Source organism: Bos indicus x Bos taurus, chromosome 24 (genome assembly GCF_003369695.1).
Source record: "Bos indicus x Bos taurus breed Angus x Brahman F1 hybrid chromosome 24, Bos_hybrid_MaternalHap_v2.0, whole genome shotgun sequence".
Lineage (NCBI taxonomy): Eukaryota > Metazoa > Chordata > Mammalia > Artiodactyla > Bovidae > Bos > Bos indicus x Bos taurus.
Window position 1 is genome coordinate 45,744,506 of NC_040099.1, and position 16,899 is coordinate 45,761,404.

The 16,899-nt window shown below is 44.5% G+C and overlaps 1 protein-coding gene across 2 annotated transcripts in view; it reads right to left on the minus strand.

The window, feature by feature from the left end:
- Positions 1–1,062: 1,062 nt before the first annotated feature.
- The window catches only part of EPG5 (ectopic P-granules autophagy protein 5 homolog), a 131,990-nt gene continuing 116,153 nt past the window's right edge, over positions 1,063–16,899 (minus strand). For both annotated transcript variants that reach the window (XM_027526312.1, XM_027526311.1), the window contains exons 40-44: positions 12,552–12,794; positions 10,831–11,047; positions 10,126–10,341; positions 8,619–8,733; positions 1,063–5,865 (exon numbers count right to left, since the gene is read on the minus strand). In XM_027526312.1, coding sequence (XP_027382113.1) covers positions 5,683–5,865; positions 8,619–8,733; positions 10,126–10,341; positions 10,831–11,047; positions 12,552–12,794 — 974 coding nt within the window. In that variant the 3' untranslated portion in view covers positions 1,063–5,682. The remainder of the gene's footprint in view (positions 5,866–8,618; positions 8,734–10,125; positions 10,342–10,830; positions 11,048–12,551; positions 12,795–16,899) is intronic.

Consider the following 16,899-nt stretch of genomic DNA (forward strand, 5'->3'; position numbering starts at 1 on the left):
TCAATCTGATTTCAGTGTTTACCATCTGGTGATATCCATGTGTAGAATTGTCTCTTGCGTTGTTAGAAGAGGGTGTTTGTTATGACCAGTGTGTTTTCTTGGCAAAGAAACTGTTAGCTTTTGCCCTGCTTCATTTTGCACTCCAAGGCCAAACTTGTCTCTTACTCCAGGTGTCTCTTGACTTCCTACTTTTGCATTCCAGTCCCCTGTGGTGAAAAGGACATATTTTTTTTGGTGTTTATTAATTCCTAAAGTTCTTGTAGGTCTTCATAGAACCATTTAACTTCAGCTTCTTTGGCATTAGTGGTTGGGGCAGACTTGGATTACTATGATGTTGAATGGTTTGCCTTGGAAACAAACCGAGATCATTCTGTCCTTTTTGGGACTGCATCCACATACTGCATTTTGGACTCTTTTGTTGATTGTGAGGGCTACTCCATTTTGTCTTAAGATATTCTTGCCCACAGTGGTAGATATAATGGTCATCTGAGTTAAATTCACCCATTCCCGTCCATTTTAGTTCACTGATTCCTAAAATGTCGATGTTCACTCCTGCCATCTCCTGTTGGGAAATCCGAAGTCAAAAGTGCAGGCCTTCCCACCTTACTTTGGCTCATCCAAGAAGAGTCTAAAAGCAATGGAAATGAAAGCTAAGGAAGAACTCCCTAGCATTCTGATATAAAGTGATTTCTGGAGCGGATGTGGACATGCTCAAGTTACTCTGCCCTCCCTGGCAGCTTGGTTCCCTCTCTGAGGCTCTCCCACCCCCACCCAGGAGCTCAGGTGGTGGGAGCCTTTGCACAGTTTCACGTGCTTTCTCCGACCCGGTCACAAACACATTACAGACCTCGGAGCTCTCCCCAACTTTCTTGGGATCATCTGTCTACTCCAATTCTTAAACCCCCAAGTCTTAAGTTCTCTTTGAAACTAGAGCCCTCACCCATTGTGGTGAAACGTCCACCCATTATAAGTTTTCTAATTACATATTTTTCTTTTTGTGATTTCCAGCTGAAAAGACCTGCCAACCAACTTGCCAAAAATGAGACATCTACCACATGTAAATTAAATTTGAATCATTTATTTGCAGAATTATACTTAACCAGTTCTCATTTCATGTCTCATCATTATATAAGAAAAAAAACTCATCCTTTGTACAAGCATGTAAAATGTCAACAGTAAGTAAATATTATACATTTAATGACCAAAATAAGCTGTGATTTTTCAAGGGCACACTAGGCATGTGGGAAGGAAAAAAGTTGAGCACACTTAAGAAGTATTTGCTGCCACTTGAGGAAATTAAGCCACTGGAAGAAAAATAAATCCTAACCCTCGTGCTCAGGAGATATTACATATGTACATTAAAAAATAAAAGTTTTAATGAAAAACATTCCTTAGTGGTTTCATTATCCCAAAATAGTCAGTAGTTTTATTTTTTCAAGTTATTGTTACCAGAAATCAAACCGATTATTTACCACTGAGTCACCAGGGAAACCCTATCTAGACTGAAGGAAGCATCAAGCACAGCCTCTATAGGACACACGATGCATCTATCATGCAGAGGGTCAGTCAGCACGGACCAGGATCATCACAGACCAGAACAAGGTCGGTATTAGCACCTGGCTGGAAGCCAAGAACTTTATCCAGAACCTCCCAGATACAAACGGAGGATCACAGGAGGAGACAAAATTAACTGAGCAGAATAGTTTTCAGTTCAAATTTAAATTATATTAATAGTTATCTCAAAGTAAGCTGTAACAGTCCAAAACGTGGGAGATAGTTTTGAAGGGTAAGTGCAAAGCGCCTTATTGTCGGACGTATCATGCAGGCCAGTGATGAGACCAGTCTTCAGCAGCAACTGATGATAAACCAAGCTCTGGAGCTTGACTCAGCGGCGATTGAATGTGCCAACCAGAGGGCACAGCTGCTGAGCCGATGCTGCCCACATGTCCAGGGGAGCGAGCGCTGCTGCTGGACCCACACTGGTGTTAGGCCAACCCCCAAGGCAGACGCTAGTCTGAGGGCACAAAGCCTGAGGTGGCACACGCTCCTGCAGGTGGTGCCAGCTTATGCATGTGCTGCCAGATTATGCATGTGCTCTGGGCACCTCATTTGTCTCACCTGAGTCCTGCCCCTGCTATTCCTGGGCATGTGTGCTCAGTCACTCAGTCGTGTCTGACTTCTTGTGACCCCATGGACTGTAGCCCTCCAGGCTCCTCTGTCCATGGAATTCTCCAGGCAAGAAGGCTGGAGTGGATTGCCATTTCCTCCTCCAGGGGACCTCTGAACCCAGGGGATGAACCACTGTCTCTTACATCTCCTGCACTGGCAGGCAGGCTCTTTACCACTAGCGCCACCTGAGCTCCTGTATTCCCGGGCATGGCCCCTTGCTAGTAACATGGGCTAATTTGGGTCGCTTTCTGAAGGGCAGCCCTGGCAGACACTGAAGGGAAGAGGACTAACTAAAGGCACTAGGCATTTAGCCTGAAGAAGCCTGAGAATCGCTTCTCAGCCTTTTGGCTAAGATCAAGTGTAGAAGCCTGAGGTGTGGGCAGATGGGCAGGGTCAGAGGGCTGATGAGCTATGAAACTGTCCAAAGGTCTGAAGGACTATCTGTTGTAAAGAGGCAGGAGAATAGCTCCAGCAGAACCGTAACCAGTGTCACCAGGAGGCCAGTTTCAGCCCAGTATAAAGCAGAGCTACAAACAGAGGCTGCCAATGGTCACCTGGGCTTGTCTATGAGGGGCAGGACTAGTGACCACAGGAAGGGGTGAGGGGGAGGCTGGAGGACCAGGCTTGGGATCCTGGCTGAGAGGTGGGGCCAGATGAGCTTCAATGCCCCTGCTGACCTCAAAGATCATGATTCTATAACATCTGCTTCCTGCTCCAGAAATTAATTTTAGGTTTAAAAATCCAATAGAAAACTGACTCACTTTCACTCAAAAGGAAAAAAAGGATGCAGACACTCTACTGGTATGATGTGGACACACTGCAAGGAAGGAAGCAGGTTGGCACTCGGTTAAGAGAGGCCAGGCTGCTGTGGGGTTCCCGCTTTCTGGACTCGGCTTCCCCCACCTCAAAGAACTGAGAGACTCAGGCAACCCAGGGAGGCAGATGTGACCGGGCCAACAGACTGGTGGTCAAACTCTGAACCAGGAGCTTGAGGAACATGGAGGGTGGTCCGGGTGCCGCCAGGCCGAGCAGATGCGTCCGCAGGACCGACCTCCCTTGGCGTCTGTGCATCCCATTTTCTGCAGAGTGAGCTGGGGGAGCCAGGAGATCTTGGGGTGCAGTGTGCCTCTCTGGCCCACCCCATGGGAACTTCAGAGAGGTAGGTGGAGAAGCACAAGAGGTGCTTTTCAGCAAGCCCAGAAGCTGCCAGGCATCCCAGCCTGAACCAGATGCCACTGCTGGCCACGTGCGGGGAACGTCTGTGCTGTTCACCTTCAACACCGCTCGGCCAGGCAGTTCCTTGGTCTTACTGACTCGGTGTCAAAACGCAGCGCTGCTGTCTCTGGAACTGGCCCCGCACTCTCTGGAGGTGACTATTTTGCCGACAAAGGCTCATTATTCCTGAAAGCCAGTGGGCAGACTGGTCTCTTCTTTCCCAGGAGGCTACAGCAACGTAGCCACCTTTTGATCTGTCTCAGTGTCGTTACAGTCATTTCTTAGCCCAGAGCCTCTCAGAGGAACCTATGTGTGAGTAAACCTTCCACTGTTAAGCATAAAGAGGAAGGACTTTTACCAATCATCTCTGATAATCCAGTTGGTATCCAAGAAAATAGATGAAATCAGGCATAAAAAAATCTTCATCAACTTTAAGAACTGAAATACTTTACAAGATAGTGTGATGTCCCTAAAAATCAAATTCTTACCAGCTACAACCAAAGATTGATTTATTTTTTAATAATTTTTACAGAGCAAATACATTATAAATATTATAAATCTTCAAAAATTGAGATTAAACATAATTTTCTTTGAACATATGTACTGTCACTCAAAATTTTCACATTCTAGGATATCAGTAATTACATCTTCCTCAAAGAAAGCAGCACACAGAACATTTCCTGTCATAAAAATCTTTGTTGCCAAATCAGCCATGGAGTGGCCCACAGCTTCTAAAATTTGTAACAAGGAAAGCTCTGAGATGCGTCCCTCGGAGATGGGTACTTGGTGGCCCACAGGACTTGAAGCGTAACAGGGATGGTCTTTACCAGAGCATGTCTGAGGGGCAGAACTGTTCTGTTCAACTAGAGATTCAAAATAAAGAACAGCTCCTACACACTTCCGACTGTTGGGGGAGGCACCCCAAATTGATACTTGGAAGAGATTATCACTAGCTTAACCCATCCCACTGGTAAAAGTTCTCAGTGATTAACACGTTTTTTAGGTAAATATTCTCAGGCTATAGATAACCCTGAAACAAGGCATGGTATGCCGGCTGGACAAACAAAATCAATTTTGAGCCAACAGAATTAGGACTATGATGACAGAAGTCAAAATGTTAATTCCAGGGTGGGGTGAGGAGGCAATACGACAAGAGCAAGAAGATGGCAGTAACACGAGGCAACGCCGTCTGTAGACAAGCTTCGGTGACGAAGGAACTGTTAACAACAGCAGGCACATGCCGATTTAAAAAATGCCAAATTTCAATTAAGTCTCCTGACCTGACCCAGTTTCCACTGACCAGCAGTGTCTCAGCAGGTTTGCCAGCTTCGTTTGAGTTTAAATCTGGAGTGGATAAACAGGCAGGGAACAGAGAATTGAGGTCTCTGTTTCTGTCTCTCTCAACAGCAGGACCTTCAGACATCAAACTTGGGGTCTGGAAAGAGTTGCACATGACATGTCTACAGGGGCCAAGTGAGTGATGTGAATGAAGGAGTGGGCCAGGGTAGGACCAAAGGGATCGTACATCTACACTGAACTGCAGAGAGGAAGCCCTGCCTACACGCTCAGCCACGGGGATCAAACAAAACACACCTGTGCATGACTTGCTCCCCACAACTGCCAGCACACACCCCCGATTTAGAGCAAATGGCTTCTCCCTGAGGACACATGGCTGGACGGAAGTGGATGTGTCACCACCTCTGCTGTCCGCTTCAACCAGGATCAAGTGGTCATATCTGAGACAGGGACTTTGATTCAGCATTCTTATCTCCCTTCTGAGAGAAATATTTTAAGCTGTGGGGAATACCTCCCCCTTCTTTGAGAAATGCATACATTTTCAGAGCTTTTTTACTTTGAAGGAACACAACCGGGGTTCAAAAGTGAGGGTTCAACACGATTCCCCAAGCAGTGAGATCTGGCGCAGGAGTCTTGACACTTAAATCAAAGAGGAGAAGAGAAGTGGCGACACACAAAAGCACCCCATCCTGGGGTCTCATGAGATGACGGGTATTCAGGAATCGTGAGTGGTTCTCTACCCAGTAGAACTTAGTAAGTTTCTCTTGTTGGATGAATACAAGTACTACAGAGTCCCTGGAACGTTCTAAGAGCTAAGGAAACACACACATACATATGTGCACATGCACGACAGAATTATCTAGTGCTCACTCACCAACCTGCATCTATGGTCAGCTAACTCATTGGCCAAACGGCAGGTGAAACTGAGCCAAGTTACCTGTGCAACAGCAAAGTTAAATGTAAACATAAATAGCAACAGGTTTATCGAGAGCCTCCGAGTTACTATCGGATGTTGTCCAAATAATGCACTTCTGGATACAGACAGTTCACAAGAAGAGCCAGGAAGCTTTTCCCATCCTGGAGGCAATGGCCAGGATGCTTTATAAATTGTGCAGCCTGAGAAATCTGATCCTGGTATTCAACATACTGCTTACTCGATGTCAAGGATTCAAGAGCATTCAGAGCCTAAAAGACATGGAAGACAAGAGGGTTAACCATACGGATGCAGGTAACACGTTCCCGCAGGTGTAGCGCACCTGCTGCTGTCATCTGGGGCAGCTGGGAGCCTCCCGGGAGGGCTACAGAACTGCAGCCAGGCTTCTTAAAGGCAGGCACTGGTTAGCCGCAAGCGGGAGGAGGCCAGCAGCCTAAGCCTCTCCGGCTTCGGCCGCCTTCCACATTCCTCCTCCTGGCCTGTGCCGCTCCCCAGTCCTTCCCCGCTGTCTTCTTCCTTGCCCTCCTTGCCCCCGTGCCAGCGGTGCAGCACCCCCCACCAGCACGTCCTCTGCGTCTCTCTTGGAGCCTCAACCAGAAACCACAGGCTTCGGTTACCCGTGAGACCTGTTTTAATTTCTGTTGGGTTTGTTCTCGGGTTATGAAGTAATGTCGTACTAAACCATAACTAGATAAAATTCAGAAGAAACCAGTGGCTAAGTGCTGCTGAGGGTGACTGATAAGATTGCTCTATCAGTCAACAAACACAGCAGACAGACCAAGCTCCTCTGGTTTCCACCCAACAGAAACAGCAATGATATTCCCATGCATCTCTTCAGGAATGAGGAAAAACGTTCTTTACTTCCATAATTTTAATTTTTCGTCCCTTCATACTGGGAGAACAGAAAAAGACTGTATTTAGAAAAAACCGCAAAAAAAAAAAAAAATCACAACAATGGTTCCTGGGGAGACGGGGAGCTTGGCCGCCCCTAGATTCTGAACATGAAGCATGAAGTACCCCTCTCACACATGGGGACCACTGCACTAGAGGGCACAGGGAGCTCCAATCAGCTGCTCTGTGACAGCCTAGAGGGGTGGGATGGCGGGAGGGGGGCGGGGTTCAAGAAGGAGGGGACACAGGTACACCTGTGGCTCATTCATTTTGATGTTTGGCAGAAACCAACACAATACTGTAAAGCAATTATCCTTCGATTAAAAATGAGTAAGTGAAAAAATAAATAAATAAAAATTAATTTAAAAAAAGATGGAGGGGACATGTGTACACCTATGGATGATTCATGTTTAAAAATGGCAGAAACCAATACAATACTGTAAAGCAATTGTTATCCAATTAAAAATTTTTAAATAAATCAATAACAACAACAACCAAAAGATGGAATTTGCTTGGCTCAGTAAATAAGGAGGGAGAAGATTTGGAGGTGCAGGGGGGATGGTAAATGAACAAGCAGCTTAGAAATAAGTTACCAAGTGGTTTAAGGCCAAAGTTTTGGGTTGAAAATAAACAATGGAAGGGATTTTGGTACCAAGCTAACAGCTGTGTGAACAGAGTTAATCTAAGAACAAGAATCAGTAGGGACAGGCACTCACACTAACCACAGCTTCCATCTGTCTCTCCCCCAGCCCACATACCTCCCTTTCTTTTCTTTTTCTTTTTTAAAGAATAGGCTACTTTGACAGTTTGCCTAAGAGTAATCATTTTATTAAAAGATGAAGTCTTTCAAGTCTGAAAACCCAGATGACAAGCATGTCATCACTGTAAATCTAAAGGCAGCAAAGCCTGCCAAGGCCTGGAGGACCTGCCGGCCACTAAAGCAAAGCCACGCCCCAGGTGCTGGTGGGTGCAGGCGAGCAGACTTCCCAAACGCAGCCTGAAATGCATGTCACTGACTTCATGACCGCCCCCTGGGACACTCATCTGCCCACGTGTGATGGCTCTTACATGATGTTAGGGATTCAAACGGTGGCTGTCTAACCAATCTATAACAAAACAGCACGTACTGCATAAATCAGGATACCTGTGAAGAACCTGCTAATTTTTTCACTTGATCTTTGCTCTTACTACTGAGATATCTACTATACATGGCTGACTCAGACATGACAATGCTGCAAAAGACAAAAGCTAAGAGGTCTAAGTGTTTCCTGTGTACAGAGACGGTACTGCAGAGAGGCAAGAGCACAAAGCTGGACCCAGACAGGCCCAGGGAATCCCAGGCCCAGCCCTCTGTGGCTGTGTGATCTGGGACAAATTCCTTAGCCTCTTTCTGTCTGCATTTCCTCATCAACAAAACCAGGATAATGAAAGTTCCTGTTGTTTAGGGTTGTTATGAGAATTAGAAGAGTTAAAACTTTAACTCGTTAACATCAAGCAAGTTAAAACTCACAACAGTGCCTGGCGAGCAGTAAGCACTCGAGAACGACGGCTATCATTTTGTGTTCCACACCTCAGTACTGTTTACGGGTGAAGCAGTTATGGGATAGGACTGCTGCCAGGTGGCCTTCCACGTTTTTAGAACAAACTGTCATTTTTCACAGCTACCATTTTGTCCATGTCAGATACATGGACAGTGGTCAACCCCCAGACTCACAAAACAGGAACCACTCCCTTGGTTCCCAGCTGGAGTTCAGCTAACGCCTATCGGTCTCAACTGCAGTCTCGTCCTCTGTGCCTGTCCCCAGGCCCAGCGTGTGACACTGGCATACAGTCATGTCGTCAGAATCAAATATGACCCTAGGCTGGCTTGCCCGTGATCGTGCTTCTTCTACAAGGGTGGTAACAGCACTCTGGGCAAGTGCCTACAAAAACTGGTTTAAAATCCAAGACAGGCACATGCGGTGACCATTTTCCAGTAAGCAGAGTCCACAGAGGGCATGCTGTCCTACTGCCAATAATGGTCATCAGGTCCTCACGTGTGAAGACCTCAGTTGCCACCTTCCCTCCTCCTGTGGAAAACTTCTAACCCTTAACCATGAAGCTTTTTACTGACCTGCTGAGCTTTCATGCTCAGATATAACTCAGAGCTGGGCTTCAAGCGGATCTGATCCTCGGCAGGAACTTGAACTGAAAGGAAGGCAGCCATGCTTCGGGCAGCCACTCGGAACCTTAGGTGTTAGGGAGGAATTACAGGAAGTAAATGACTATTAAAGTAAGCATTTTATAACAAACATCACATTTTCTATTAAAAAAAAATAAACACATCTCCAGACCTGCTGCTACTATTAGCCTCCTTGGGAAAATTATAAATATGATCAAGGAATTCTTTATGGTCCTTCCATTACCACCACCCAAACAATGAAAGAGGAAATAAGTACTGGTGCATGCTAACATACGGATAAGCCTTGAAACTTCATTAAGTGAAAGAAGCCAGACGCAAGAGGCCATGTATTGTATATTCCATTTATGTGAGATGTCCACAACAGGATATACATAAAAGTCAGAAAATCCATGAGTGGTTGCCAGAGACTTGGGGGAGAGGCGAAAAGAGAGTGATTGCTTAGCAGGTATAGGATTTCCTTCTGGGATGATGAAAATGATCTGGAACAAAACAGTGGTAACGGCTGCAACAATGCTGTGAATGTACTACATACCACTGAACTGCACATTTTTTCTTTTTATTTTGGCTGTACTGCATGGCATGTGGGATCTCAGCTCCCCAAACAGGGATCGAACCTGTGCTCCCTACAGTGGAAGCAGTCTTAACCACTGGACCCCAACGGAAGTCCCTGTATTATACATTTTAAAAGGGTTACCATGATAAACTATATGTGCCATGCGTTTTACAATTCAAGAGAATCAAATCACACTTAATTTAGTAAAAATCAAATCAAATTTAGCCCTGCTAAATTCTACCATAAACAAAGCAGCATGATGTACACTGGTTTGGACTGGGTGGTTATTCCATAAGAATGCTGATATCAGAATAGTATGGGAATGTTTTTCAAACCAGGTAAGACCTTTAGCAGAAAAACCATGATACAAATAAGCCTTAGAGGATAAAATGGGACTAATGGCAAATTCTTTCTCACCTCGGAATTTTTAGCAACAAAAGCCTGACTTTATTTCTCATTACTCATCCTTCTCATCACTTAACTTCCACTCATCTTGACTTAATGCTGCTAGACCAAGTCCCTCACAGAACCTGGGTTTCCCTGACAAAGCGCTGGCAGTGTAGCAGCTGACCAGGCATTTTAACCTAGCCCTGCACACCATCACTGGCTCAAAGGCAAAAAGCAATGAGTAGTGTGGTCAGGTTACAAGGTCAAAAGACAATGAGATACTGCTAAAAAAAACACTTTGAACATAAAAGTTGTTTTAAAATGGAAAAAAAAACATCCTTTTTAAAATATAAAGATGTAATCAGGCTCTATAGTTTTCTTATTAATCTCCGGAAGGAACCTAGCCCCCAAACAGAAAAGCTACCTAGTACCTCGCCCCCTAGGCAGGCGCAGGTGTCTGAGGCCCACTTACAAGAGCAGCGGCAGATGCCTTCTCACCTGTTGGACAAGGGTGACTTCCGGCCCAGCCCAATTGCCCCGAGAATCCCTGAGCTGAGCCTCTCCTCAGCCAACAGGTTCTGCCGGCCTTGAAGCAGAAGCAGGATTCGAATGACAGACTCTGTCAAGACCGAGTCATTCTGCTCCGTCTGAACCAGAGACAGCTGCAGGACTTGGTGCCACCACAGAAACAGCTTTGCTTCTTCCTGCATAGAGCTGAGGAGTTAGGGGGTGTGGGTGGGGAGAATTAATCAGGAAGAGATTCTTTCCACCCTCATTTAACCAGAAGTCCACACGGGAGCTTTCAGTATTAGGGACACTGCGCCCTTTAAAAGCTTAGGCTGACAAGTTACGATGTTAATAAAGTACTGGGACAGTACAGGAGCAGCTGATATTCACTGCGCCTTCTACGTGCTGGTCGCCGTATATGAGCTCGATGTCCTTGCACTCAAGTGAGATAAACGCTGCTACCCCTACCTACTTAACTGAATCAAAGCTAAAGGTGGTGCTTCAAAAATGCCTGTTTTAGGAAATCAAAAGCCTGCTCAGAAAATCGGTCCATGTAAGGAAAATCTTCCCGAAACAGCCTTGTTTGTTTCTTATGCATCACTTGGGTCTCTGCACTGAAATGGACACTAATCTAAGCCCAAATTTCCAGCTATTCCAACCTGTGGGTTGGCTGTAGCAACTGGAAGATCAGCATACCTCGGATATACCTGTTCCAACCACTTGCTTAAGAGAAGCAGCACTTTCATTTCGTTCCTTAGCGTCTGCTCGCTATTTAGACACTGAAGCAAGTAGACGTAGAGAGTCAAGTAGCTGCCAAGGGACAGGCACTCCTGCAGAAACTCTTCAATGGTGAGCTCGGGAACCTGAAGGGACACCAGAATGGGGCCCCATCCTAGATTCTGTTTGAGGGAGCCTAAGAAAAGAACACCGAGAGGAGAGAACAGGGTAAGAGCAAGAATCAAACTTCCTAACTACTCTGATGAACCTTTCACTTTAAAATTTAAAAGCTTCATGTCGAGAAAACACCGCTCACCTTGGCCTCGGAGGGCCTGACAACGCTTCACGGTTTGGACTGCAAACCCTCAGGCTAAATGCCTGTGTCCTGGCTGCCAGTTCCAAGGGTTAAGAAGTCAGGCATGTGACTGGCTGCTTTTTCATAAATCCCTCTTTCACCATACTATGACCATTAAAATCACAGACACTGCCTGTCCCAGTCATCTAAGAATTTTAATTTTACCGAATACCATTTTTAAGTATGTTATGAACACTTCAGCTTTTCTGGGGGATATTATTATTACTTTATCCATCGTAAGTATTTTTTTAAGCATCAAAGTTTCATTTGACTCCTATCTTAAATACACAAATTCTTGAAAATGTTTCATAAAGGGAAAAAACGAATTTGATTTCAGGAACAAAGAGTAAACAAATTTGGAGCAAGAGGGTTGTCCTGATGCTTCTCAATTCTGGGGGCGGGAACGAGAGTACGGTGGCCTGGTGACAGCACAGAGCCTTCCACGGGGGACACGGGAGCATGGATCCCCGTGTGCTGCAAAGGAGGCAGGGGCAGGTCACAGGAGCCCCTGGCATTCCCGCTCCAGCACTCTTCCTCCCCCTCCTGTGAGCACGAAGATGTATATCTGGGCAGCAGTTAAGAGACACTGCTCTGAGCAGTTCTTAACCAGGCCAAGCTGTTGCCAGAATCTGCAAGTGTACAGGTAGGAAATAAAGACACATCAGGAATGGGCATGGGGGTAAGGGAGAGAACTTCTTCATAATAGTTTAAAATATATGACAAAAAGCAATAAAAGGACCTAAGAAAAATTGTAACAAGTGACAAAATAGAGGAAATTAATACAGTGGATAATTACAAAGATTCTGGTTTATAGCATTTGCTTTTAGGACTATGACTAGGCCTATGACGTACACAATTTACCTATCATACAAGGATTGGTCTGACACTGCAAAACCCCTCATTTTAACGAGTCAGAGGTTCCCTTCCTTGAAACAAGATGGTAGCAACATGGGCCAAAGGTTCTCATGCTGACTATAGATCTTCAGGAAGAAAACAAACTATATCCTGAAACATCAACAACATTTACAGAGATATTAGAGTGGTACAATCCTTCAACAGGAAGGGTCTGGAAAAGGTATCTCCTTCAGTGTATGTGCTCAGTCACTCAGTCGTGTCTGACTCTTTGTAATCCCATGGACTATAGCCCATCAGGCTCCTCTGTCCATGGGATTTTCCAGGCAAGAATATTGGGAGTGAGCTGCCATTTCCTACTCCAGGGGATCTTCTCAACCCAGGGATCAAACCTGAGTCTCTTGCAGGCAATTCTTTACTACTGAGCCACCTAATCTTCCCTGGAGAAGATGGATCACCTGAGAGCCTACTGAGGGTAAGAGGATGCTCTTACCCTCTTTGAAGTAAGCAGTGATGCAGGCTTCCGTCGTCTCGGCCATGTGGCGGACAGAAGCCAGGCTCTGGCAGGCAGCTGTTAACAGAGGCAGGACCACCAGCCCGTGCACTTTTTGCCCAATCCAGGTCCGGATACTGCCTCGGAGGAACTCTGCAGTTGGGACAGTCGCATTGTTCATCATCATCAGGACTTCCATGAAGAGGCTGCTGAGGGCCATGTGGCGGGTCTGGCTGTCCAGGTCTAAAAGGGAACACAAACACATACATGCCAAAGGCTGCTGGTGTGATGACGTGAACGTGATGAAGGGGACAACAGTGTTTCAAAGCAGCTGCTCTGCAGGGGCCAGAAAGAAAATCCTGGATAGTGCTTAGATTTTACGGATAGGATATGGTACATAAACACTTTGAAGAGCAAAGCAGGAACTCCTGCAAGACCTTAAAACCTTTTTTACCCCCCAATTTTTCCTGATTTTTTTAAAAAATATTTTTTATTGAAGTATAATTGACCTACAATGTTGTATTAATTACTGCCATACAGCAAGTGACTCAGATAAATACACACATAAACACACACACAGATTTTTTCATATTCTTTTCCATTATGGCTACCACATGATATTGAATTTAGTTCCCTGTGCTCTACAGGAGGACCTGTTGTTTATCCATTCTATATATACCAGTTTACATCTGTGAATAGTGACTTTAATCTATCTTTTAATTATGACTCATGGGAACAAAAATGATTCCAATAAGCCTAATAGATTGCAGCCTCTCCCCTTCCCATTCACCATCAACTGAGCCAACAAATATTTCCTTAAAAGCCAGAACTGATTCTGATTAAGAAGTTTCTAGTATGCCATTCTTCTGATTAAGATGTTTCTAGAATGCATTCTGCACTCATCTCATACGCTAGCAAAGTAATGCTCAAAATTCTCCAAGCCAGGCTTCTACAGTACATGAACCATGAACTTCCAGATGCTCCAGCTGGATTCAGAAAAGGCAGAGGAACCAGAGATCAAATTGCCAACATCCGTTGGATCATCGAAAAAGTGCGAGAGTTCCAGAAAAACATCTACTCCTGCTTTACTGACTACGCAAAAACCTTTGACTGTGTGGATCACAACAAACTGTGGAAACTTGTTAAAGAGATGGGAATACCAGAATACCTGACCTGCCTCCTGAGAAATCTGTATGCAGGTCAGGAACAGTTAGAACTGGACACAGAACAACAGACTGGTTCCAAAGCAGGAAAGTACGTCAAGGCTATATATTGCCACCCTTCTTATCTAACTTATATGCAGAGTACATCATGAGAAATGCTGGACTGGATGAAGTACAAGCTGGAATCAAGAGTGCCGGGAGAAATATCAACAACCTCAGATATGCAGATGACACCACACTTATGGCAGAAAGCAAAGAACTAAAGAGCATCTTGACGAAAGTGAAAGAGGAGAGTGAAAAAGTTGGCTTAAAGCTCAACATTCAGAAAACTAAGATCATGGCATCTGGTCCCATCACTTCATGGCAAATAGATGGAGAAACAATGGAAACAGTGACAGACTTTATTTTGGGGGGCTCCAAAATCACTGCAGATGGTGACTGCAGCCACGAAATTAAAAGATGCTTGCTCCTTGGTTAGAAAATTTATGACACACCTAGACAGCATATTAAAAGGCAGAGATATTACTTTGCCAACAAAGGTCCATCAAGTCAAAGCTATGGTTTTTCCAGTAGTCATGTATGGATGTGAGAGTTGGACTATAAAGAAAGCTGAGTGGTAAAGAATTGATGCTTTTGAACTGTGGTGTTGAAGAAGACTCTTGAGAGTCCGTTGGACAGCAAGGAGATCCAACCAGTCCTAAAGGAAATCAGTCCTGAATATTCCTTGGAAGGACTGATGCTGAAGCTGATACTTTGGCCACCTGATGTTAAGAACTAACTCATTTGAAAAGACCCTGATGCTAGGAAAGATTGAAGGCAGGAGGAGAAGGGGACGACAAAAGATGAGGTGGCTGGATGGCATCACCGACTCAATGGACATCAGTGACCTCTGGAAATTGGTGGACAGGGAGGCCTGGCCTGCTGCAATCCACGGAGTCGGACAAGACTGAGCAACTGAACTGAACTGAGAGTGCCCTTCACTGTTTTGCCTGGCTATTATTCAATCTTCTGGGTCCAGTTACATAAGACCAACTCTAAATCACTTTCTCCATTATTGTCTGCTAATTTTTCTTTTTTTTCTTTTAACAGTCACTAAGTGTTGCTGACTTTCCATGTTATTGCTTTAGCTATATTATCTCATTCCATACTTAAAATATCTATACAATACAGGGACAATTCTTTCTCAATCATGAACCAGTCAGTTGTTCCATATAGGATTCTGACTGTTGCTTCCTAACTGAGAAAGGAGTACAACAAGGTTGTTCGCTGTCACCACGTTTATTTAACTTATATGCTGAGCACATCATGAGACATGCTGGGCTGGATGAGTTATAAGCTGGAATCAAGACTGGCAAGAGAAACACCAAAAATCTCAGATACACGGATGATACCACCGTAATGGCAGAAAGCGAAGAGGAACTAAATAACTTGATGAGGGTGAAGGAGGAGAGTGAAAAAGCTGGCTTAAAACGAAATATTAAAAAAACTAAGGTCATGGCATCGGCCCCATCACTTCTCGGCAAAAAGAAGGGGAAAAGGTGGAAGCAGTGACAGATTTCCTCTTCTTGGATTCTAAGATCACTGCAGATAGTGACTGCAGCCATGAAATCAGAAGACAATTGCTTGTTGGCAGGAAAGCGATGACAAACCTAGATAGTGCGTTGAAAAGCAAAGATCTCTCTTTGCTGACAAAGGTCTGTATAGCCAAGGTGATAGTCTTTCCAGTGGGCACGTACGGTTGTGATAGCTGGACCGTAAAGAACGCAGAGCGCTGAAGAATTGATGCCTTCGAACTGTGGTGCTGGAGAAGAGTCTTTCAGAGTCCCTTGGACAGCAAGGAGATCAAACCAGTCATCTTAAAGGAAGTTAACCCCAAATACTCATTGGAAGGACTGAAGCTGAAGCTGAAGCTCCAATATTTTGGTCACCTGATGTGAACAACTGACTCACTAGAAAAGACCCTGATGCTTGGAAAGCTTGAGGACAGTAGGAGAAGAGGGCATCAGTGGATGAGATGGCTGGATGGCATCATTGATGCAATGGACATGAACTTGGGCAAGCTCTGGGAGACGGTGAGGGACAGGCAGGTCTGGTGTGCTGCAGTCCATGGGGTCACAGAGTCGGACACAAATGGCAAGTGAACAACAACAACACAGGAACAATTATTATCCTTTCTATGCAGATGAGGTCACACGTACGTTCAAGGTCACAAAGCCAGGCAGTCACTTCAGAATCTACATTTTAACTACCATTTTAGATACGCTCTGTGATAAATCTATATCACAGATATGTCCAAGAAATTTCAACTGGTTTTTCTGTTCCCCTGTCCAACCAACTCAAATAGTCACACCAGTGTTCTACTAGTATGCTTCCCTAAAAACTACCGTTGCCTACTTTCAAATAGTATCTAAATAAACAACAACAAAAAAAATGTTTGAGATTCATCTGTGCTGGTGCAATTCTCACTGCTATAGAGCATTTCATTATGTGAATATACAATACTTCATCTTGCCTACTGAACACAGGACTTGTTCCCAGTTTGGCTGCCCTCATATGCACAGGGACATTGTTCATGTTTCCCGTGGCACAAGGAAACACAAGGAAACACTTCTTGGCTGCATACCAAGAAGTGAAATTCTGAGCCATGGGATATGCAAACTAGTAGATGATGCCAAATGTTTAAAAATGATGAAATGATGAAACATTCAAACATGTACATGTTTAAAAATGATGAAACATTTAAGACACTGATGAAAGAAAACAAAGACAACACAAACAGATGGAGAGATATACCATGTTTTTGGATTGGAAGAATCAATATTGTGAAAATGACTATACCCAAAGCAATCTACAGATCCAGTGCAACCCCTATCAAACTACCAATGGTATTTTTCACAGAACTGGAACAAATTAATTCCACAATTTGTATGAAAACACAAAAGACTCCAAATAGCCAAAGCAATTTAGAGAAGAAGAATGGAGCTAGAGGAATCAACTTTCCTGACTTCAGACTATATTACAAAGCTACAATCATCAAGACAGTATGGTACTAGTTCAAAAAGAGAAATATACACCAGTGCAACAAGACAGAAAGCCCAGAGATAAATCCACGTGCCTATGGGCACCTTATCTTTGACAAAGGAGGCAAAACTATACAATAGAGAAAAGACAGTCTTTTCAATAAG